Below are 24,518 nucleotides of genomic sequence, written 5' to 3'. Positions count from 1 at the left end.
GGGCTAGGCCCTTGGGATGTAGCATTGAATAAAATGGACAAAATCCCTGCTCGAGTGCATGCTAGAGGTTGGGAGCTTAACTTCTAATTTAATACACTGGGACTGGGGTAGAAGACCAGCATGAAGAAGCCTGCCTATAGGGCTTGTCACCTAATGGCAAACCAAACAGCAGGGAGGGGGTGCTGTGGTTCTTAAAACTTCTGCTTCATGGACTCTGGCTCCCAAATTTTGGCCTCTATTGATCTATTATACATTTCTAAATGTAAGATTCTCAAGGTAGTCATGAATTCATCTTTGTCTTCATAGTTTCAAGAGAGCCTCCAGCACTGGTGGATTTGCAAATGCTTAACAACCCACTGTTAATGTAGTGTTCGGCAATTTCTGTGATGTAAGTACTCTGCCATGGCCTAGTTCAGGAAGCCAGTGTGATGTCACTGAGTGTGGAGTTGGGAAACACAGTCATATACCATTCTAGAGTGTTTCTCCTGTACAGAAGCAGTGGACATAAATAACTTTTAGACCATACATGAGGTAAAAGAGAGTAATTAAGTGATGATGAGTCTTAAGTATTTGCTACATTTTACTTTAATTTAGTTCATATCATTGTAAATTTGTACAATTTAATATTTAATAATGACTCTGCTGGCAGTGTACTCACGGAAGTCCTGAAAACTTAACAATCAGTTCTTGAGAGCCAGAACCACTCCAGCACAGCACTGAGAATACCACAATACCTTGCCTGAAATCCCTATGGCCAGGCATTAGAAACCAGAGTTTTTTCTGATTTTAGAATCTGATTTAGACATGTGAGTATTCACCTATTTACGTAAATACATATTATACACAATTTTACATCAGTTCAGGTTAGCTTTTGCCGGCAAATGTACTTTCTTACTAACTTATGAAGAAAAGGTTTGTTTCTGGAGCCATTTGATTTTGGAATTGTGGAAAAGGCATTGTGAGGCTGTATTACTTGTTTGCAAATCAAGATTTATTATTTCATGTCTGCAAGAGCCTGTGTGTTTGCTTTCTCCATATGAAAGAGAATAAACTCAGCATGTTATCCTACTGGGATCATGACTGCCCTACAGGAGAGTCACATGGCTCCTGCATTTGTGTGGTGGCTCTTCTTTCTTCCAGAAGCCTCTTGCCTTGTGACTCCCTCCCCCCTTACAGACTCATCCTGTGCTTCATTCTTCCCACCCAGCTTTTTGGCCCCACCTCTCCCGGTGTTTCATCCCAGCAGATCCTGATTCTTCCCTTTTCTGCACAGCCTTCTATTGCTGCTCTTTTTACTCTGTGCTTGCTGTAGCCTGCCATGCAATGATGGTACAGAGGCCACAAGTTTTCAAGTCCAGCCCTATGAGCTCATACCCCAGGAAATGGAATGAAACTGACAGCTACCTCTGAATAGCGATTTCCAGCAGTAGAAATGCATGTCCACACAGGACTTTGGATATTGATGTTTGTGTCTTTGCAAACCTTCTTTTCTTTCCAGTACTTCACGTGTACTCTTATCAGTCAGTCATCACCAATTTCTTTGCGCACCTCTTGCATCTTGTGTCTTTTTTTTTTTTTTTATCAGTGAGCATATATCTGAGGGACTTCAGCTAGTGCTAGCATCCGGAAATGAAGCCATTTAGGGAACGGGAGGCATTGAGCCAGTCTTCCCAGAGTGCACGCACATGCTGGACACGCAGATTTCCTGACTCTCTTAACAGTTTTTAAGGTTCCACTGGGAATATTTGACACCAGGATCTCTGAATCACTAATTTCAGGGATTTTTCCATTAATATTACCTTTTTATGAGGGAAAACTACTGAGTGAATTTAACTTATACTTTAACAATATTATATAGAAGTTAATTTCAGCCTTTCTGCATGAATAGTATTAAAGATTTCAATCTTGTGCAATATTCCATTTTGTTCATTTATTACACTTGGAAACATGTCACAGTTTGTGAAGTGACTTTTTTCCCCTCATAAATTACCACTTGCCTAAGTGTATTTCACTGTCTGACAGGACTGAATCAGGTCAGTTTTTAGGTGATGGCATTTTATATATGATGTTCTTTTTCCATAGAAAAAACAACAGCCTATTAATTATTTGTTTACTTGAAGTCTGTTTTTATTTCTGACAACTTTGTTGTTAATTGTCTAATTAGATTTGTGTTTTAAAATAAACACTAATTTGACCAGTTTTTGAGCCTCTATTTCCCTCTCTTTTAGGTTAGTGTGTAGAAATGTAAGACCTGTTTTTAAATGTCTCAGCAATAGCCTCTTGTGCATTTGCTCTTATGCCTCTTCAGTAGTATGTGGTCTGTGGGGTGTCTTTTGTGTGAGAGTGATTTTTATTGTTTGAGCAGTTTCTAGCGTATGGGTCATTAAGACTTTTTCAGCATGTTCTATGATTTCAGAGATGGACCCTACAGTGCTCACAGTCTAGATTGGTCTGTTCTCCAGTCTGTGAATACCCAGTGTCGTCTTGTCTTGGCTTACAGTTTCCTATGGTAGCTCTTCTGGTACTGTTATTACTTTTTACATTTTCTTTCATTCCTTTGGTTATTCATATTATGTTTTAAATCTACTGTCTCCTGTCCAAGGTATTGACTATGTTGACTTCCTCAGAGGAGAGCAGGGTGATGTTCTGAGACCACGGTGCCCTCCCAGAGGTACCAGAGTGTCACTGCAGAGGTTCAGTCATGAACAGTGGAATCTGGAATTTAGGATTCCCCAGTGGTGGTTGGTATTCTGGTGCAGACACTCTTCCAAAAGATTATGGGAGCTTTTCAGGACCTTAAACAAGGAAATGTGATGGTCAACGGGAAATAATGGATCCGTGCTATATTTCCTTATAATGTCTCGCAATAGTTTTTCTAATAATATCTTTAGAATATTGAATGCTTAATGATCTAATGAGCTAATTCCTTATTCCTCATGACTCCTTCATAGGTTGATGGTATTTGAGACATATTGGTATAGAGAAGAAGTACTGTTCCACTTCCTTACTCCTTCCCTAGATTGTGGGGGTGATTATTAATGTAGCCTTAGCTTTTCTCCAGATTTTCTTGTTTTGTAAATTTTTGAGTCTCTGTAGATTTGAAGACATAACACTCAGTGATTTAAATACTTTTTAATATATACTTCTGTATTTGAGGAGAGCAGTGAAAACTCCCTGAATATTTTAAATGTTTTTATGCTATCCTGAAGATCTATTTATTGGCTCCAATTTATGGAAATGTAGGTTTTAACTTGGGGATTGAACTGAATGGTGTAACTGTCACCATAGTGAATTCGTTTTGAAGAACCTGGGATGGAGTATTTTTGGAACATTTCATTGTCCTTTTGTCTACAGAATGCCCTATACTTTCACTGTCATATTGTTTTTAAACACCAACAAAACACTGATGTAATTCATGTACCTAAAACTGGTTAGGGTAATTGCCCAGCAGGTTTAGTATCTGTGAATGAAAAATGTTTTTGTGCCAATACCAACAAACTATTGAGCATTTTGAGTTAAGTGTGCTCAGATTTGGCTTTTTAAAACCTAAATATATTTTCAGGATACCGCAAATTGGATATTAGTTTTTAAAATTGTTTTTCTTTAACACTGCTCCTTTTTAATATCTGTTGCTGTCCTTAGTCACATAAGACACCGGAAGAAACTCCTTCCATTGTATGGACTGTCTCAGAGCCTTTTCTGTAGCCCTGTTACAGGAAGTAGCCAGTGCTCTGTGTCCCACAGGCTCTGGGTTTGGCGTGCACAGAGATAGCATTCTCTGATAAGCCCCTTGGTCCAGTTCCCAGCCCTTAGCACTTTTTGTGTCTTGTTTCTGTGTTACAAGCTGTAATCTTACCCATCTTTACCTGTTTCTTCTATACCATTAGACTTCTCCAAGACCTACGGAGAAGAAATGTAGGAATGTATTTAAAGCAGCTAGTTAGTCACATAGAGTTTTTCTAAATTGCTAAGTGGTATTTTTGCTGAACTTAATATTATTTTAAGCCCTGAGTATCCTGCCCAGTAATACATTTAGTCTTCAGAATAAACAGAACATGAGGCTTCCAATGAAGACGGCAACATCAGCCACCACTGGCTCTTGTGCTCACTGGCTTTGGGCCTGTTCTCTTGCTCAGCATTTACACCTACAGGCTTAGTCAGGTATGCTCATAAGAGCCTCACGAGTTTTATCACAGCTTCACAAAAGTTGGCATTACTATCACCTCCATTTTCTGGGTGAAGAGAAACTGAGGCGTAGAGAGGTAACTGGCCCGGTGCCACCCAGCTAGTTAGTGGTAGAGCTTGGATTTGAGCCAACATCTTGCAGACTTCAGATGCTGTCATCTTAGCTTTCTTCTGCCACCCTTCATTTGAAAAAGCCCACTTGTCCTTGTTCTGTCCCTCAGAACCTTGTTCTGTCCCTCAGCTCTTTTATGCCAGTTCACCTGCACTGACTTCTTTCTGTAGGCTCTCAGCATTCAGATCCCTTCTGTATTTCGACACCTCCTAACACTGGCAAGTTGTTGCTGTCTAAGAATATCTCCTAAAAGCTAACTTGTGTGGTGTGGTTGAAATTGTAATGCAGTTCCTCATGGAAATTGGGGTGTTTACTATCTCATGGCAGCCTGCTGAGTGCCTTCTGAAACTGAGCATTTGTACTGAAAGGTAGCATTGCAGATGGCTATTTTGTTATTGTTAGATGTAAATGTTTAGGGAAGGCCGAGTTTATGCGAAAAGTGACACAGATTGTGTCTCTTGGCACTTATCTTTTAGGTCTCCCTTTACATGAAGACTTGTGGCTCTCCTTTTCCTTGATGTGGCCATCCTTGGGCCCTCTGGTTCTTGGCCATGGTGGAAGTTGTATGGTGGACAGTGTCATGTAGTGATTCCAGGTAAAGCCATTGGCTTCAAGTACACTTGGGCAGTTCTACCATTAGAAGTGGTGGTAGAACTTAACCCTGTGGGTTTCCAGTTTCCCTGGGTATTAAGTGGATATGATAGTAGTACTGTGTGTATTTTGAGGATTAAATAAAATAATGGGTAATAGGTCTAAACACAGTAGTGGTAACAAATGGTAGCTACTGCCATTAATATCACTCCATTGCTATTGCTGCTGCTATTATCATAATCACATTTTTTAATACCCAGGAATTTTGTGTTATGACTCTTATTTTTCTTCTAATCGATGTAAAGGGATTCCTTGTTTCTACGTTTTAACTTTGAACACTTATATAGCAAAATGGGAAGACAGAGCAGAAAAACAAACTGGAATACTGCAAGGTAAAAATAAAGAGAATTTGAGAATAGTTAGAAGAGATTTATACTCTGCTAATATGTAACTTTGTGGTGTCAGAGTGATGTAATAGAATTTAAGAAATGTGTGTTGCTATTTAATTGAATATCAGAAAATATGTTTTTAATAGTCTCTTTTATTATCTTAAAGCAGGGGTTTGTGAATCTGCTGAAACTATATCCAGACTTCAGTGCCTCTATGCATTTTTTTCTGTGGAGAAGATTCATGGCTTTGTGTGCCACACAATTCTTGGCACATACTAGGCAACAGGGTATGAAAGAATAAGTGTAAATGAAACAGGTGATGAATGGTAGCCTTCTAAGCAGGTGCAAAGTTCTTTATCAGAAATGGTACCATAAGACAGGTAGAGACCAGAGACCAGAGGGGTCAGGGGTTATAACAACAGGAGTTGGCTCTTATTTTGCATTAATCTACTGTTTCCTGAAATTCTAGGCTCAGCCTCTTTCAAACATACATTTGGCTTCACAGAACAATTACATCTGGATCATAGAGGATTGAAAAGTAGGAGGACTCTGGCATGGGGAATTGGTATTCCTTGAACTAATGTACAAGCCACAATCTCTCTCTCTTTTTGTAGGCTGTGAAAAGAGCTTGACTTTCTGGATATAAGCAAAAGTGTGAGGTTAGGTGATGATGCCCAGAGGGCTTGTAATACACTAGCTACTTGTAGTAACATGCCTACACTTTTCAGAGGGATTGCAAAATATATAGAATAAGTGATATGAGTTCAACATGTGTTTATTGGGGCACCTTTTAGGCAAGAGCAAAAGATTAATGAAATTGACCCTTTCACAAGAAACTCAAGAACTGGTTACAGAATCCTCATTTGTTAAGCTTATTGTTGTAAAGATGAATTAATCTGCTCAGTGTTATTTGAACAAATATTTGATTGTCTATTCACCTCATCAGTGGACTAAAACTTAAGTTTCTTCATATTTTAAAATATCTCCTATTATTGAAATTATTTTTTTGTATTGGTGTGAAATAACTTTAGGTCCCACGTTGAAAATATGTATTGATCTAACCTTCCTGAGAATATTTTAATATACCTCCTTGATAATATTTAGCTACTACTGGTTCCTACTTCATCATGCTTTTAGCCTCCCAGTTTCTGTGAAAGCTTGTTGCCTTTAGTTTACTTTCTTTTTTCTTTTTTTTGGTCTTCCCAGATTTCTTCAAAGGTGGAATTGGAGGGAGGGAAGAGAAACCTGCAGTCTCAGCTTTATTCAGGCTTTGGTCCTGACTTCTGCACATGCTCCATGTTCAGATTGGGATCCTTAACTAAACTCATGGTGTCAGCTACCACTACGTGCTGGCATTGCCCATTTATATTTTTTTAGCCAAGAACTCCCCTTGGCACCACAGACTCCCGTTTCCATTTGTCTTCTGGGAAGTGGATACTGGAGCTAGGATAGTTTCACCTCTAAGTGAATGCATCACTTTTCATCCCAGACTTCTTTGTCCTTGTCCTTGCTCTCTGTCCAGTCACCCAAGCCACAAACCTAAATATTTCAGATTGATCCCCTCTTTCATAGTACCAGCCCCAGCATGTATCAAATCATTTTAAGTAAGTCTCAATTCTGCATTAAAAAAAATTTTTTTTAACGTTTTTATTTATTATTTTTGAGAGACAGAGAGAGAGCATGAGCAGGGGAGGGGCAGAGAGGGAGACACAGAATCTGAAGCAGGGTCCAGGCTCTGAGCTGTCAGCAGAGAGCCCGATGCTGGGCTCAAACCCACAGTCTGTGAGATCATGATCTGAGCCGAAGTCGGACACTTAACGGACTGAGCCACCCAGACGCCCCTCAATTCTGCATTTTAATAATTATACTTTTTATTTCTCTTGTCACTCCACCACCTTTCTGTTAGTCTACTCGTCATGACTTCTTCATTGTCGGACCAAGGAGCTTTGTTTACCTTCTCGTCCTTTCTTCATAGTCCTTGAAACCTGCAGAATGAATGCAAATTAAACTGGTGTGCATGTAAGGATGCCCCACAGTTTTCAGGGTACAGTTCATGTGGTTTAACTTCATCCCAGTGCCCTTCATTTCCTCTTGATAGCCTCAGTCTCTTGAAACTCTCTCAAATAATAATAATACGTAACATGTCTTGAGTACTTGCTATTTGCAAACTGTTCTGTGCAGTTTGTCAGAATTAAATAGGGTATGTAACAACCCTATCAGTGCTGAGACCCAGAATGTTCACACTGCCCAAGGTCCAGGCTCCTGGGTGGCTCAGTTGGTTAAATGCCCCTCTTGATTTAGGCTCAGGTCATTATCTCACAGTTTGTGGGATGGAGCCCTGCGTGGGGCTCTGTGCTGACAGGGTGGAGCCTCCTTGAGATTCTCTCTCTCTCTGTCTCTCTCTCTCTCTCTCTCTGTCTCTCTCTCTCACTGTCTCTTTCTCTCTGCCCCTCACCAGCATGTGCACATGTACACTCATGTGTGTGCTCTCTCTCTCTCTCAAAATAAATAAACAAAAAATAAAAATAAAAAAGGATCTCCCCAGGATCATACAACTGGTGAATCACCTCTCTGAGCCTTACTAATTTTGGGGAGCCAATTCAAAATTCACAGCCTTATGGTAATGAAGCGAGTGGAGAGCACTGCAAACAACAGCTTAAACAGGACTCCACTTCCACTGTTCCGGGGCACGGATGGTGTCGTTTTCTGTGTGTGAGCAGTAAGCGAAAGGAAAGCAGAGGCTTTGGCATTCCTCAGAATAGGTTTTCCACAAAAACGAAGGTTTCCAAGCTCTTTGGCCTTGACTACCTACATCTGCCAGATGGTACTAGATTTCAAAGGATTTGCATTAAGTTTCAGTATTAAACTTCTGTGTGAATTTGGAAAATGTCTAACTTGCTGTTTCTTTTGTCTGTCAAATCTGAGGGAGAAGGGATTGACATACAATTAGTATTTATTCTGTGTTCACTTAAAAAAAATTGCTGAAACAGGTTATACTAATGAAGAGTTGTTATAAAGAGTTTCATTATTTAGTTACTTTTTGAATAAACCTGCCAGTGGGTTTATTAAAACCAACTCATTAAAATGAGCCTAATTTAATCAGCATTGTGTTGCATACTGAAGATAATTTAGGCTAATGTCAAGGACACCTTTATCTCTCCTTTGTAGAAGGTATTGAAATAATGAGTGTAGCAAAAAGGAGTCAGAAAATGTTTGAAGTTTTTCATCTCTGCCTCTGGGTGGATATTTAAAAATCACACTTATCCTTTTTGCATGCAAATTAAACTGAAAGGCATTTTGTAATGTAACATTAACGTTATATTTTACAAAACAAATTTATTGAACTTTGATCTTTTGCTAATATTCGCTTGTGGTTGTCAGAATGAATAGTGACTTCTTATTATGTATCAGTGTAAACTGAACTTTCATTCAGAACTTTGAGGGAAAAGAAGTAGTGGGATTTTATGCACCTTCACTGGAAAATAAATCACTGTTAAACAGCAACTCCCATTTCTTCTAGCTTGCTTTTCCTAGGGCACTGTTTTTCTCCCTAGATCCCCAGCTCCCCAAAGTCTTAATAGAATCATCTGAATTCCTTTCTTCCTTTACTTCAGTTAGAGTCGCTTTTTTCTGATGATGCTCTTAGATGGAAGCTGAGACATCAGTGGGGGTCTCCTTCAAATTGTGAAGTCAGCAGGTAAGGGATTACTGACCACCCCCCCCCCCCCCCCATGAGTTCCCTATACAAATGGCAAGTTGCCTTGGAAACAAGGCCGGTTATTTGAGTAGGAACATTATCTTGTCTTTAAATGCCAGAGAGGATGACTTACCTGCCTCTGTTGCACCTTCTCCAGGTGGAAAACTGTGTTGAGATGTTTTCTGCGTCACTTGACTGGAGCCACAGCCAAATTTTCTTTTCTTGTACTTTTAATTTTAAACATGATTTGCAAAATTTAGAACTGAGGAAGTGATCCTTCAAATTTCTATTTTAGGATGGGAAGTTTCCACTACTGATTGCCAAAAAAAATAATAATAATAATAATGAAGTGTTATATATAGTTCACAAGATTTGACTGGCAAAAAAATTTAGTGATGAGTCATTTGTCATATGTTCAACAATAGAATCAGTGATGGGTTGATTAGGGAAAGGATGTGATTGTGTAAGTTCTGTGAGATGGTGTTACTTGATGAAGACTGACTTTGGCTGATTGCTCCTGTGTGCCAGAAAGTACCTGGTACAAACTCCAGCACAGAGCTGTATGGTGCGAGTTGCTAGGAGAATGCAGTAACAACTGGAGGCTTCCACAGGACTACTCCTTTTCTCTAATGTAAACATTTGTATTTTGTTAGTTGTATGGTGGAAGGAGGAGCTGGGAGTGGTTTGGGCACATTGAGACAAGGTTTTCAGGTCAGCGGAATAGGCCCTGGCTTAATGTACCTGGCTGGCTGAGGAGGTACAACTAAAAGGCACCTTCATAACCAAAGGGCCCAACTGTGCTTTGGTGGACTCACCAAATGGAGGCAGAAATACAGATGCACAAGAGAGTAGGGCATAAGCTCTTACTTTTTAAGACTCTGTGATCCTACCCAGTAGAATTATGGTGCTGTGTTTCTGGGCCGAGGAATCACATCGGCAGCTTCTTATCCATTAGGCGTCTGGGTCAGGAATTGGGGGGGAGTTGAGGATGGTGACATAGACTGTCATAGACTCTGGGTTTGGAGTTCTCTCTTGTCCAGCAAGAGAGAAGAGGCAGGATTGAAATGCAAGAGAGGCTAATGTCCGGGAGGAGACAAGAGCCCCAATTAGGGTCCTTGCTCTGTTTTTATTAGGATCAGAAGGCTTACAAGCATGATGGACATGCACAAAGAGACAATGAAACCTTGAAGATTAACTCATGGCCGTGGGGGAAAGGGGGTTTTGAAGATATGCGGTGTTGGGGTTTTGGGTCAATACAAAACACAATTCTGGTGCTGGGTGGAAGGTTGTTTACAGCAGACATGAGGTCCCACCTTTGTTTACCTAAACTGGTCTAGGGGACAAGAAAGACCCGAGTGTGCTACCTCAGGGTCAACAAGGCACCTTTCTTTTGCTGATTAGCTCAGCTCTGGGCAACTTTGCCCTGCTCCTGTCTATAGCCCTGTTTACCTGTTTTTTGTCTTTCCTTCTAGTGAAAGCAGCTCTCTACTATTGTACTAAATTGGAAGGTGCTTCAGCCCTTAAATCTTGTTTACCTAATCTTAGATGTTTTCATCCTGAGATTTCCTATTCCTATACCTGGAGGCCTTTGCCCTGTTTACCTAATCTTGTTTACCCAAACTTGGGTGTGTTCATCCTGTGGCTTTCTAATTCTTTATGCCTTGTTAACCCATCTGTGCAAGTTCAGGGAATTCCTAAGCTTATTCCCCACAATAGACTTGGGAGTGAAGGAGGCAATGGGACATCTTTGTGGGACCAGGATTGGACGTATCATTTTCTCATTAAAGCTCAAATAACATCACGATTGGTGCTGTGGCTTATGGTAATGTATCTTTTGATTACAGTTCAGAGCAAGAGTGTGTATGGTTTTGGCTTGTCTCCTTTATGCCACATTTCCTCCATGTTTGACTTTGTTTAATAAAACCTTTATTTTTTAAAATTTAGATCCCCACATCCCAGATCATGGCATTCATAGTAGACATTACTCTTGAGGAAGTCTGTCATTTCCTGTTCATTAATGCAGCTGTTCCTGAGTATTATTCCTGAATAGCTATTTTTGAATCAATATGTAACACATATTAGTAGTTAAGCATTAAATTGTGTACAGATTAAAACACCTTGTTGTTGAATCTTATTTCCACATCTTACTTTCCATATAGGTTGGAAGACTGGGAGAGGGGCACTGTGGGGAAGGCTCAATAGATGAGCTGCCTCTAAAATCTCAAGCTGTGGAGCTGGAAGTTTGGGTGGATTTGAGGTCTCTTCTCATGGTGTCGTGTGGGGCAAGGACCCCTGGCTCTTTGCCATTCTTAGCTTAGCCAGAAGAAAAGTGGCTAGCTTTCAGCATGCACATGTCATTTTAGCATTCCTTTCAAAGCTGTAGGTCTTTTTTTTTTTTTTTTCCATCAGATAAAATATACTTAATTCTTGAAATGCTGATGAGGCACGGAATTAATCTTGCGAATATAACATTTAAAGTTTTGCAGTGGCTAGCTTGAGATTATCCTGCAGTGAGTTAGTTTTCATTGGTATAGTTTGTATTACTACTATTATAAAACATCATTGGCTCAAATATATTCTTTTACTATTGTTCTGCTTACTCAACCAGTAAAACAGTAGCTCTGTTTAAATGAGCTTTTAATGAACCATGATAGCAAGTAAGGCTCAGAGAATGACTAAGGATTTAGTATTGTCTCTATGTCATTAAAGTAAGTTCAGTCATGAGAAAGTTTACAAATTGATTTAATAGTTTTTCCTTCATGCCTACATAATAATTAGTTATTACATCATTACATTTAATTCTGAGGTTCATATGGCTTCTTTCCCAGTTTTACCCACCATCATCTCTTTGAGCGAAAGCTGCATGTGTTCATGGTAAAGTCACAACAAATGCCACCTCCTCCAGTTTGGAGTCAACCTATCTACATGTGATTAACCAATTTCAGAGTTATTTTCTTCTATCTTACTGTGCAATCTTACTTTTTATTAACACTTAAACAGTAGTGTAATGTAGTTGTAACTTCATGGACGGGTACAAACAGAGCAGTGGCACTTGGTGATGGGGATGGGAGGGAGAGAGGGGTTTACATTATATCTGACAAGTGGCAAGAGCTTATGGCTACAGTATTTGCATATTTTCATTGTGGTTTGTGGTTGACATACTCAAGGCTATTAGTTGAACATTACTCTTAAATTGGGAATCTAATTACTCTGAAGGCTCAGTGGGTGATAGAGTGTATCATCCTGAGGGACAGCAGAATTAAATCCCAGCTCTGAAATGTAAGCTGGCGAGTATCATAGCTGAATGTTTCACTGAGATTTCCAGATGAAGCATAGTGCCTTTTTAGGTATCTGTGACTTTCTTAAAGGATGCTATAAGCTCTTGTGGGACAGGTAACCTTTCAGCGCGGACAGGTAGGGGTGTGTGATGGTGTTGGTCTTCTTGATTGTTCAGGTAGCAATGGGAATGTGTTGCCCTCCTCTACGTGATACATTGTTTAAAACAGCACTATTAAATATTTATCTAAGTAGATTACCTTCTAATGTGTAGATTACATACAGTGCTAATCTGTATACTCATGCTAGTATCTGTTTTTCTTTTATATATGTGCTATAGGTTATTAAATGTGCTTTATGGGAAACAACTGTAAATGAAGGTTTTTGTTTATTTGTTTCATTTTTAAAGGCATGGATAAAGGGGAATTCAGGAACCCAAGTACTTGATCTATTTTTACCATGTTTTAAAAAAGTACATGCCTGAGTTAAAGGGGGTGGGGAAATTGGAACTATTGATATGTGTCATCCTAATTATAGAAATTCACAGGTTGACCTGCAGGAAAGAAAAGTCGTTTTTGGAATATAGGAGCTTAGAATTGTATATTTTGAAACACTATTACTTCAGTCAGAAAATACATGTGTCTTTAATCACTTGATTTTTATTATTAATTTTTAGAAATCTGCATTGTGCTATAGCTCTCACATTTGCACTGCATTTTCTTTCTGTTACATTTATTATTTTAGCCAGATTTGCCCATGAAACCTCCCTGCCATTGCTCAGAGTTATGTGTTACCTCATTATTTTGGGGCATCATCATCATCATCACCAAAGTACTGTGTCAGGAAAAATATTGAAAAATGTGGGAAACGTGGATAATTCCCCACCAGAGGCACAGTCAAGTGCATTTCCTCTTTTGTGTTTCTTGCTGATTTTTTTTTTTTTTTTGAGGGAAGGAGAGAAAGAGCAAGGGAGGGGCAGAGGGAGAGGGAGAGAGAGAATCTTAAGCAGGCTCCACGCCCTGTGCAGACCTCATGCAGGGTTCTATCTCATAGTAGTGAGATCATGACCTGAGCCGAAATCAAGTCATGACCTGAGCTGAAATCAAGAGTCTGATGCTTAACTGAGTGGGCCACCCACGTCCCCAGCTGATTTTGTTTTGATACTATAAACCAAAGGATTCCATGGAGTCTGGCTTACTCACTGAAGCCACTCATGTTCCATAGGTGAAGAGAGAGTCTTATAGACATCTTCAAGTTCATTGTGGTTTTAGTATTTTCCCACATGCTTTGGATTTTCTCCAGGGCTAAAAATGTGATGCCTTTCTGAGGAATTACAAGTCTTTATTTCAAAGCCAAATAGTTTGGTGTATTATTGTATTGTTGTATTAATGTTGAGTATACAAAGGATGTTAGTGAGACCCATCACAATCAACTTCCTCTGGGTATGTTCAGCCTGTATGTGAAAGAAATCAACAGAGGCAGAAGGAGAGATAATTCAAAGGTTGTGGCAGTGAAATGGCTTCTGAGGCTGTGTGGGGTCTGAACTTAGAGGGTTTTGAGACCTCACGTAGACAGCTACTTGACTTAAGTCACCTGCCATTTTCCTGTAGGAAGACAGAATCTGTAAGATCTTTGGATTCTTTTAAAAAACCTTGTCTGATTAAAACTGAGTGATGATATCACCAGCATGGAATGGTTTAAAATTATCTTGCTTTCCCTCAGATATGTTCAGACAGTTTTAGGTAGTGGTATCAAAATTATGTTAATTTGGTAAGTTGGGTTATTACCTTTGGTGAATCAAGAATGAACAGAATCCTATTCAAAGACTCACATGATTCTAGTCTGCAGCTTCCCAGTGGGTGTGCTGTCAATATGTTATATGTTCCAGGGGCAGGAGGTTTGTGAGAAAAAAAGGATCTTTGAAGTTGGATAGATTTTATTTCCAGTTCTCAGATTCATTCTGTACTTATTTATAGTTAAATTCTGGTCATATTAATCTCTCTGAATCGCAGGTTTCTTTTCTGTGGAATGAAGTCTAAAAGCGGCCCCATTTTTGTGTGAGAAGTTGAGGGGAGGATGTAGGGCACCTGCAAAGAAATGCATTGTATGGTTATTGTGATGTTGTGATATTGAATTGTTCTAGCAAGGATTCTCCTTTCCTTTTCTTGTTTTTTGTTTGCTTGTTTTTGGTTTTTGTTTTTTTGGTATGTGTGGGTGTTTTCCCTCCTCTTATTGTTGGTGTGTGGTAGAGCTTTGCCTCAGTCTTCAGTGACTCTTGAAACTGATCCTCAGGGGCGCCTGGGTGGCTCAGTTGGTTAAGCATCCAACTCCGGCTCAGGTCATGATCTCATGGATCATGGGTTCGGGCCCCATGTCGGGCTCTGTGCTGACAGCTCAGGGCCTGGAGCCTTTTTTGAAATCTGTGTCTCCCTCTCTCTCTGCCCCTCCCCTGCTCACACTCTGTCTCTCTCTCAAAAATAAAGAAAGATTAAAAAAATTAAAAAAAAGAAGAAAACTTTTATTTATTTATTTTTTATTTTTTATTTTTTTTAAATGTTTATTTGTTTTTGAGAGAGAGAGAGAGAGAGACAGACAGAGCATGATCATGGGAGGGGCAGAGAGAGGAAGACACAGAATCCGAAGCAGGCTCCTGGCTCTGAGCTGTTAGCACAGAGCCTGATGTGGGGCTTAAACTCACGAACTGTGAGATCATGACCTGAGCCCAAGTCAGAGGTTTAACCGACTGAGCTAACCAGGTACCCCAAAGAAGAGAAAGTTCTACACAGAGTGGGGCGCCTGGGTGGCTCAGTCGGTCAAGTGTCCAACTTCGGCTCAGGTCATGATCTCGTGGTTCATGAGTTTGGGCCCTGCGTTGGGCTTTGTGCTGACAGCTCAGAGCCTGGAGCCTGCTTTGGATTCTGTGTCTCCCTCTCTCTCTGCCCCTCCCCCACTTGCATGAGCATTCTCTCTCTCTCTAAAAAATAAATAAACATTAAAAAAATTAAAAAAAATGATCCTCAAATTTACAAAAGTATGTATTTATCAACCAACACAGTGTAACTTAATAATAGCTAGTGGTGAATGTGTGCTTGTGTTCTGACAGTGGATATACCTTATCTCTTTATTTGTCGTTACACATCTAGGAGGATAGGCAAGGGCACTGTACTAATTTCCTATTGCTGCTGTGACAAATTACTAGAAACTCGTGGCTTAAAACATCACAAATTGACCAACTCACAGTTCTGTAGGGTAGAAGTCTGACATGGGTCTCACTGGGCTAAAATCAAGGTGTGAGCAGAGCTCTGATCCTTTCCAGAGGTCCTAGGAGAGAATCCATTTTTTTGCTTTCCAGAGGCTTCTTGCTTATGGCTTATGGCTTCCTTTCTTCATTAAAAAAAAAAAAAAAATTTTTTTTTAACGTTTATTTCTTTTTGAGACCGAGAGAGACAGAGCATGATCATGGGAGGGTCAGAGAGAGGGAGACACAGAATCTGAAACAGGCTCCAGGCTCTGAACTGTCAGCACAGAGCCCGACACGGGGGCTCGAACTCATGGATCGTGAGATCATGACCTGAGCCGAAGTTGGCCGCTTAACTGACTGAGCCACCCAGGCGCCCCCCTTTCTTCATTTTAAAAGCCAGCAGTGTAGCGTCTATCTAACCATTGTCACATCTCTCTCTGACCACAGTTGGGAAAGTTTTTCTACTTTACTAGATTTGTGTGATTACCCCCTTCTCAGGATAATCCAGGATAATCTCTCCAGTTTAAGGTCCTTCATCTGAATCATATTTTATTCTCTTTATTTACTTTGAGAGAATGAGAGAGCAATTGACAGAGGGGCAGAAAGAGAGAGAGAGAGAGAGAAAGAGAGAGAGAGAATCCCAGGCAGGCTTCGTGCTGTTAGCATGGACCAGATGTGACCTCAATCCAGGAGAACATGACCTGAGCTGAAATCAAGACTTGAATGCTTAACCGACAGAGCCACCCAGGTGCCCCTGAATCATATTTTAAAGTCCCTTTTGCCATGGAAGGTTAACATCCACTGGTTCTTGGGTTTGGGGCATGGGCAACAAGGGGCATTATTCTGTCTACCACAACCACCATTCTCTTTTTCAATATGAGGACCATAAGGCTTAGAGATAGTTGAGGCCAGCGGATTTACCAACACCCACCGACAAAGTAAGATCAGAGCTAGTTTGGAATGGAAGTCTCTTTGATTCTGAATCCTGTGCTCTTAGCCTCTTTGTTACATGCAGTTCTGGGCTCTCAGCACATGATTGTACCTTAACATTAAAGGGGGTTTATAAGTATTTGCCTGTGCAGTTTTAAAAACAGTTTGGAGGATTCTAATGTTTCTGAGTTAAAATGATTTGTCCTGAGGTAGGTGAGGAATGTATGGCCAAGTTTGGAGTTTATTTGTCTGTGGGTTTATACTGAAGTGTGGGTGTTACCCTAAATTCAGCATGTCTGTTTTTATGGAGTCTTGACTGATGAATGGATCAGAAGAAAGATTAAGCCATAACTATTGAAAGTAAAAATGAACTTTCAAAACTGATCTACTTCATGGACAGCAGCAAAGCTTCCATCTGTTAAAATATGGGTATGAGTCATGTTTCACAAATTTAAAAGCAGACATTTCCTTAATTTTTTGAAGGGCATGATAGAGATTTTTAATATGTGATGTTTTGTGAAGGTCTCGTTTTCTTTTGCTCTGCTACTGTATGCATTCTTGCAGAGTAGATTTTCTAAAATTATATACCCTTCCCAATTTAACACAAAATTACTTCATATCCGCACCTGGCACTTAAATTTTGGTTTAAAAGAAAGCTGTGGAAATTGTATGTTATTGGCATATTGCAAATCACCAACTGTGATTCTGCCACTGAAATTCAAACAGCATTTGTTCGTGACACAGTCCAGATTTCATAATACTTGTGTTTTCTAAAAATGCGGGAGATAATTATTGAAACTAATATACATGTATAAGTTCTTCCATGTGTGGCATTTAAAGACTCGTTCTTTGTAATTTGCAATCTCCATTTTCAGTTTGCAGAAAGGACTTGATTCTTCAGAGAACACACCATTGTAAAAAGTTAATAACAAAACTTGAATTTCATTTGCTTCCAATTAAACACCAAATGTCAGAGCTTAATATCTTCAAAATGCATATTAAGCCACACACCTTGTGAGAAGTCTTATGATATTAAAATCAAGGATGAAAATTCAGAATCTCAGTGAAGAGCTTAAAATGGATATCATTAGTTTATCAGGGTTACTGAGGTACCTTGACTTTTAGCTTTATTTTGCAAGTTCAAAATTATAAATTGGATGTTACTGGATGGATGAGCATTCTAGTGCAGGGTTATCAAATTATAGCCTGTGGGCCAAATTTGGTCCACGACCTGCTTTGTAAACAAAGTTTTATTTAAACCTATTTTATTTAAACCATGCTCATTTATTTATGTATTGCCAGTGGCTGTTTTTATGCTACAAAGGCAAAGTAGAATAGTTGTGAGGGAGGCTGCATGGATTGCACAGCTCCAAAAATATTTACTATCTAGATGTTTCAATAGTTTACTGACCCCTGATCTAGTAGAATGTGTGTATTACTAATCCTGGGAGATTCTTGCCAGTCAGTGTCAGATAAATAGGCTGATTTTATTTCTGTATATGGAAACTTCAGTGTATACATACAAACACCTTTCCATTTTTTTAACTGCTAAGGATTTCTTTTCCCATTTATATTGCTTATTGTAAGGTTGAGTGGTCCAACTATTTGTCCTACTTTAATTTCTTCTTACCACTTAACCTCCCTCCACGTTGTTTAATCAGCTAATTACATATGATGCCACAGCAGGGTTCTGAGCTTCATGTTTGTTTACATGTCTCTGTGACCTTAGGTTTTCTTTTTTTGTCTTATGAATTAATTGATGGTATATAAATGTTCATGGAAATAGCATTTGCTCAAAATGACAATAGTCTCTCAGAAATAAAGATTGGAATGATTAAGTATTTACCATGGTCTGTAAATTCCTCTTACTGTCCTTTAACTGATAGGACTATTCACATTGGAAAAGCTTGAATTGGAGGTAGAAGGAGTGGGGATTTTGGGGGTCAGTCATGGTTCCACTTTCCTTGGAAGCCGAGGTTAGTTTGCAAGCATAGAATTGCAGTGTGAATGACCAACAAGGTACGACTGGTCTTTAGATCTTCATTACTCTGAGATTTTCAAGGACTGCCACTGTTTCGTGATAAAAAGAAATAGATTGAATTTTAATTTTCATGGTACTTTGTAATGCTGTATACTGTAGTTTTGAAATAATTTTATATTTGAGAAAAATTGCAAAAATAGTATAGACTGTTTCCACATACCCTTCATTCGCCTCTAATGTAATAGTGGACATAACTGTAGGACAATTACCAAAGGTAGGAAACTAGTAACATTGAGTCAATACTGTCTGTAGCCCTCATCTGAATTTTGTCTTTTTTTTTATAAATGTATGATTTTATAAATGTATGATTTATAAATGTATGATTTATACATGTATGACTTTTTTTTAAAATGTTTTTTTATTTTTGAGAGAGAGAGAGAGAGAGCACAAACAGGGGAGGGGCAGAGAGAGAGGGGGAGGGGGACAGAAGATCCAAAGCAGACTCCATGCTGACAGCAGCAAGCCCATTGAGGGGCTCAAACTCACAAACCTTGAGATCATGACCTGAGCTGAAGTAGGACACTCAACCGACTGAGCCATCCATGCACCTCTTGTCTCTTTTCTACTAATGTCCTTTTTGTAGCCCAGGATCCAGACAAGGACTGCACACTGCTCTGTCTCTTCCAACTTCCACAATTTCATAAGCTTTTCGTTGACTTTCATGACTTTAATATTTTTAAAGAGTTATTTTATACAAGGCCCCTTGAGTTGGATATATCTGATGTTTTCTGATGATTAGATCAAAGATACACATTTTCAGCAGGAATCACACAGAAGTAATTTTATATCCTTCTCTGCATTTTATCAGAGGGTGATATGACTTATTACTGGTGATGTTAACCTTGGTAAAGTGGTTTCTGCAAGTTTCTCCCCTGCAAAGATACTATTTTTCTCTTTTTAATTAAAAAGTATTTTGTGGGGAGATACTTTGAGATCTGCAAATATCCTGTTTCTCATCATATTCTCACCTAGTAGTTTTAGCTTCCATTGGTGATCTCGCCTGCAACAACTATTGCTGTGGAGATTGCTTGGTGATTTCTTCTATTTCCATCATTTCTTCTATAACTATTAATTGCAATGCTATGGTGTGGAAGAGCTGTCTATTTTCCACCATTAATGATTTCTTCAAAGATTTACTTATATCATCATGGATTCACACATATTTAGTTTATTTTGGGGCTACAATCTAACTGTATTATTATTTAGTTGTTTACAGGTTGTCTCAGCTTTGGCCATTGGGACTTCTTTCTGGTTGGCACCTGATTTTTTTTTTTTTTAAACTATGTTTTTTTATTTCTTAGAGTCAGAGAGACAGAGCGTGAGTGGGGGAGGGGCAGAGAGAGTGGGGGACACAGAAACCTAAGCAGGTTCCAGGCTCTGAGCTGTCAGCACAGAGCCCGATGTGGGGCTCGAACTCATGAACTCTGAGATCACGACTTGAGCCGAAGTTGAACACTCAATCTACTGAGCCACCCAGACACCGTCCCTTTCTTTTTTTACGTTTATTTGTTTTGAGAGAGAGTGTGTCAACGAGGGAGGGGCAGAGAGAGAGGGAGAGAGAAAGAGAATCCCAGGCAGGCTTCATGCTGTCAGCACAGAGGCCAGTGCGGGTCTCAAATGCACAGAATCATGAGATTTAGACCTGAGCCAAAACCAAGAGTCAGACGTTTAACTGACTGAGCCACCCAGACATCCCTCACCTGATTCCCTTTGATGTGCCTCCTTCACTTTTGAGTACTGCTTTACTTTTTAGCATTGCCAAGGTGTTCCAGGCGCATCTATCATTTTCTCTGCCCCAACCCTGGAATCAGCTATTTTTCTAGGGAGCCCTTGTTCATTTATTGGAAAATGGTATCAGAGGCCAAGATTCAGGCACTTGTGTTCCTTCACACTGGGTGTGATCACTTCTAGGACCTCTCAGTGGGCAGGGCTAAGAACCACACATGCATTAACATTCATGCATCCCTATCTTGTCAGTCTACCTGCCCGCTTACAAAACCACATATTTATATTGATGCCTGTAATTTCAATGTAACATCACAGAATTTATTTTCTTATTTGTAATTTCTGTTTCTGACAGTGAGAATTTTGACTTTCATTATTCAAAATATTTTTCTTTCTTATTCATTACTCGTGTGTGTGTGTGTCTAATAGTGTGAGAATTTGTAAGCCATGCACTTGTGAGAAACAAATTTATGTGAAAGCTTTTTTCTCTAACCTTAGATTAAGCAGTGAAAATAGTTTTCTAAAATTACTTAATTCTTTTCTCTCCTACCTCCTTCATTGTTCCTATTTTCTTTCTTTCAACCCTGTTCTTAGTAACTTCTGGGCGATAACTGTCTTTTATCCTTCCTATATTTCTTATGCACAAATGGGCAGACACATGTATAATTTTTAATACTCTTTCCTACTGAGTGAAAGGTACCTTCTACCTTTTGCTGTATATACAGTACTATATATCATACATATGCATTACATATAAAATCCATTTTCTTTTCCTCTTAGTATATCATTTACAAAAAGATTTAAATCGACCCTATTTCCTTTAGCATTCTGTGATATAAAACCATTTTATTATTTTTCATCCTTAGAGTTTTGGATTTGAAATGCACAACTGAGAAATAAAAAAGTAAACCATCAAAACTCAGGGAAAGACTGTTTCTTTGAAGTTTGGCTTCCTAAGATATAACATTTCTGGGTGCTTAGATAGCAGTATTTCTCCTCTATCGATTTATGTCCAATGTGGTATAAGTTTTTGGTAGCAATTATAAATGCCTTTGTTTATAAATGCAAATTTACCTTCCATTTCTAGCTGGTGGCAGTGTTTGATGAGCAAGATCCACATCATGGAGGTGACGGCACCAGTGCCAGCTCCACGGGCACCCAGAGTCCAGAGGTATTTGGCAGTGAGCTGGGCACCAGCAGTGTCTCCGCCTTTCAGCCTTACCAAGCGACAAGCGAGATTGAAGTGACACCTTCAGTCCTTCGTGCAAGTAAGTGAAGGCTCTTTCTTCTCTGCATGTTTCATCGTAATTTGCAGGGATGCCAACTCTTGTTATCCAGCCATGCTCCTGTGAATGGAGTTCATTATCTGTTTTTATCAAAACTGATTAAGTTTAGGACCTGGGCAAATGTCTTTTGCTGGAGAGGTAGTCAAGATTCTTCACACATTAATATATTAGGCTTATTTTACTTTAGACTGGTAGACTTTTAATCGCTCACCCAAGGTAAGTAAGGATAACTGTAAAGTTATATTACCTGAATTTTTCTTTCCGTGTATTTCTTCTGAATGTTAGATCAAATAGGAAATAGTCAAAGGCCTCACAGTGAATCAGAGCATAGCATCTCTGATTGATAATCAACTTGGATACAGCCATTACTTGAACTCTATCTAAAGAGCAGGTGATGAAGTGACCGCAGGGATAGAGTTATCTTCAGAGATTTGGAAGAGTGGCTGTTAGAATACATTCCGCAGGAAGGAAAATACAGGGCTTCTTGAGTTTATATTAGGAATCTGGGGTCATAGAGTACTCAAGTTCTAGAATATTTGCCTGAATAATTCTGTCTGCCATTCCTACAGATTTACTCAGAAAAGTGAAGAACTTTTGCTAAAAATAAATTCAGTGTTTGTAATTATCTAATCTTACAATTGAGCAGTTGTTAAGAAGGTCCATTTCAATAAATTTATAAGTTAAAAATTGTTGTCTTTTAGTCATATTTATGTAGAAACATTGCAGTTTTTCAAGTGCTGTGTGATTTTGCCAATAGTCTTTAGTACATCTTCGTGTATAATAGGTAATAAAATATAATATTATATTATATATTTTATATTTTATTATATATTATATATTATAATTATATATTATATATAATTATAATTATATATATATTATACTATAATATCTCTATAATAATACACAGAATCCTAAATAGAATATAGTTAGATAGTATTTAGAATATATGGTTTATTCTTATAAAATTTAGGTTTGTATGCATGTATAAACATATTTTTAAACTAATTTTGTGGAAGTAACGTTTGATTACTACATGAATATGCTATTTTAAAAACCTCGTTGGATTTACTTCAGGCAACATTCCTCAAAATGTGAGGTATGTGCCATGCATGGCATGGTATGCAAGGCAATATGTAAGTGGTACACCAGTTACTTTTTCTGTTGTATAGCAGCTCATTAAGTCCATGTTTTTAGTGATTGCTTGGAATAAACTTACTTATTATATTTTTTAATGTTTATTTATTTATTTAGAGAGAGACTGCGAGTGAGGGAGGGAGGGGCAGAGAGAGAATCCCAAGCAGGCTCCACGCTGTCAGTGCAGAGCCCTATATGGGCCTCGATCTCACGAACCATGAGATCATGACCTGAGCAGAAATCAACAGTCAGACACTTAACCGATTGAGCCACCCAGGTGCCCCTAAATCCATTTACAAAAAGTAGATTGCCCAAATGTGATTTAAAGTAAATTTTAAGGCTGTCAGTGCTGAGCCTGCTTGGGATTCTGTCTCCCTCTCTCTTTGCTCCTCCCTTGCTCATGCACGCATACACTGTCTCTCTCTCAAACTAAGTAAACTTTAAAGTAAATTTTTAATTAAATAATACTATAGGTATTCAGGTGCCTGATATTTGGAAAATAGTGTCTTTATGTGAATAATTGCACCCTAATATACATAATTAAATATAGAGCTTTTTCTTATGTTGTTGTTGTAGTTTTTTATTCATGTGTTTTATAAAGCCGGATATGCCTCCAATGTAGCTGCTCCTTAAAAAAGTGTTGGAGGAAAGGTAAATGCTGTCTTTATGTTAAGAAGAATTTGAATGGCATACTTTCCATCAAGTTTTGTCTTTTGACTGTTCTTCACTCAGCAACATTTCTTAACCACCACCACCCACATTTGGCTGGTCCTGTTGTGTTAAAATTTAAATGCTGTTTTCAACACAAAATCTCTCTTTTACCTTGTCTTTATTGAGAAAAGGAACTTTTATTTGAACCATTTGAAATGTCTTATAGCCATCAGTGGGAGAATATGTAAATATTACTTTTCAGTTCTGAATTTTATATGCTAAGTTTATTTAGATTTTATGGTTTGGGCAGCCCCTGGGCAAGTGTTTGGTCACCATCTACTAAACACAAGGTTTAGTGACTATGTAAAAGTTACCCATTATATACGAATCCCCTGTCTATTAAGATGATTGGTCATACTGTATTAATACCACTCACTCAAACATAGTACAAGAGTTGGACTATGATGGGCCAGGCATTGTGATAGGTAATGAGTCCAGAGTTGAGTTAATAAGGCCTCATCCTTGTCAACAAGGAATTTATGTTTAGTGGTCTTCCTGATTTACAAATATGGAAATAAAGAATCTAGTGATATATAGAAATTTGTGGAATTGGGGAATAATCAAATCTAATTAAGTGCATGGTTAATATAAGATTTCAGATAAATAAACTCCTAATACTTAAACTTAGAGAAAGAAAGTGATAACTCTATATGTTTTCCAAGTTTTACTATGAATGAATTCATTCCTCTACTTCTTTGCATGAAGAATTGATGTATACAATTTTCTTTTTTTCTGAGTAAAACAGGGAACATTAAGTTTGCGAATTAAGATAAAGCTTAGGTGGATTTAATACACAGAATTCTCATATTCAGGTCTTTTTATGCTTTTTTATAAGTTGACACTAGTTTGTCCTTGTAATACATATAAAGCAAGAACCTTGAGTTAGTTAAATTAGTGGTTCTCAGGTATGAGTGATATTTTCCCACAAGGGATAATTGAAAATATATGGAGATATTTTTGGTTGTCACAACTGGTAAAGATGGGGTATACTATGAGCATCTGATTAAGGCCAAGGATGTTGCCAAACATCCTACAAGGCATAGTACAGTTCCTCACATCAACTATCCTGCCCAAAATGTCAATAGTGCTGAGGTAGAGAAACCCTGAATTAATGAATCATCGTCTTTATGGTCAAAATAGCAGTTATCTAAGAGAAATTAAAACTAACACTTGATAAAAATTTTCTTGAGCCTAGTA

At 38.6% G+C, this 24,518-nt stretch overlaps 1 protein-coding gene across 21 annotated transcripts in view; it reads left to right on the top strand.

Moving 5' to 3' along the window:
- PARD3 (par-3 family cell polarity regulator) overlaps positions 1-24,518 on the top strand; it is a 674,219-nt gene that overhangs the window by 249,621 nt on the left and 400,080 nt on the right. For all 21 annotated transcript variants that reach the window (XM_043563582.1, XM_043563576.1, XM_043563584.1 and 18 more), the window contains one exon: positions 21,275-21,455. In XM_043563582.1, the coding sequence (XP_043419517.1) occupies positions 21,275-21,455 (181 nt within the window). The remainder of the gene's footprint in view (positions 1-21,274; positions 21,456-24,518) is intronic.

The sequence above is a fragment of the Prionailurus bengalensis genome, chromosome B4 (assembly GCF_016509475.1).
Source record: "Prionailurus bengalensis isolate Pbe53 chromosome B4, Fcat_Pben_1.1_paternal_pri, whole genome shotgun sequence".
Taxonomy (NCBI): domain Eukaryota; kingdom Metazoa; phylum Chordata; class Mammalia; order Carnivora; family Felidae; genus Prionailurus; species Prionailurus bengalensis.
Note: the sequence above shows the minus strand (reverse complement) of the source record. Positions and strands in the feature narration are given on the sequence as shown.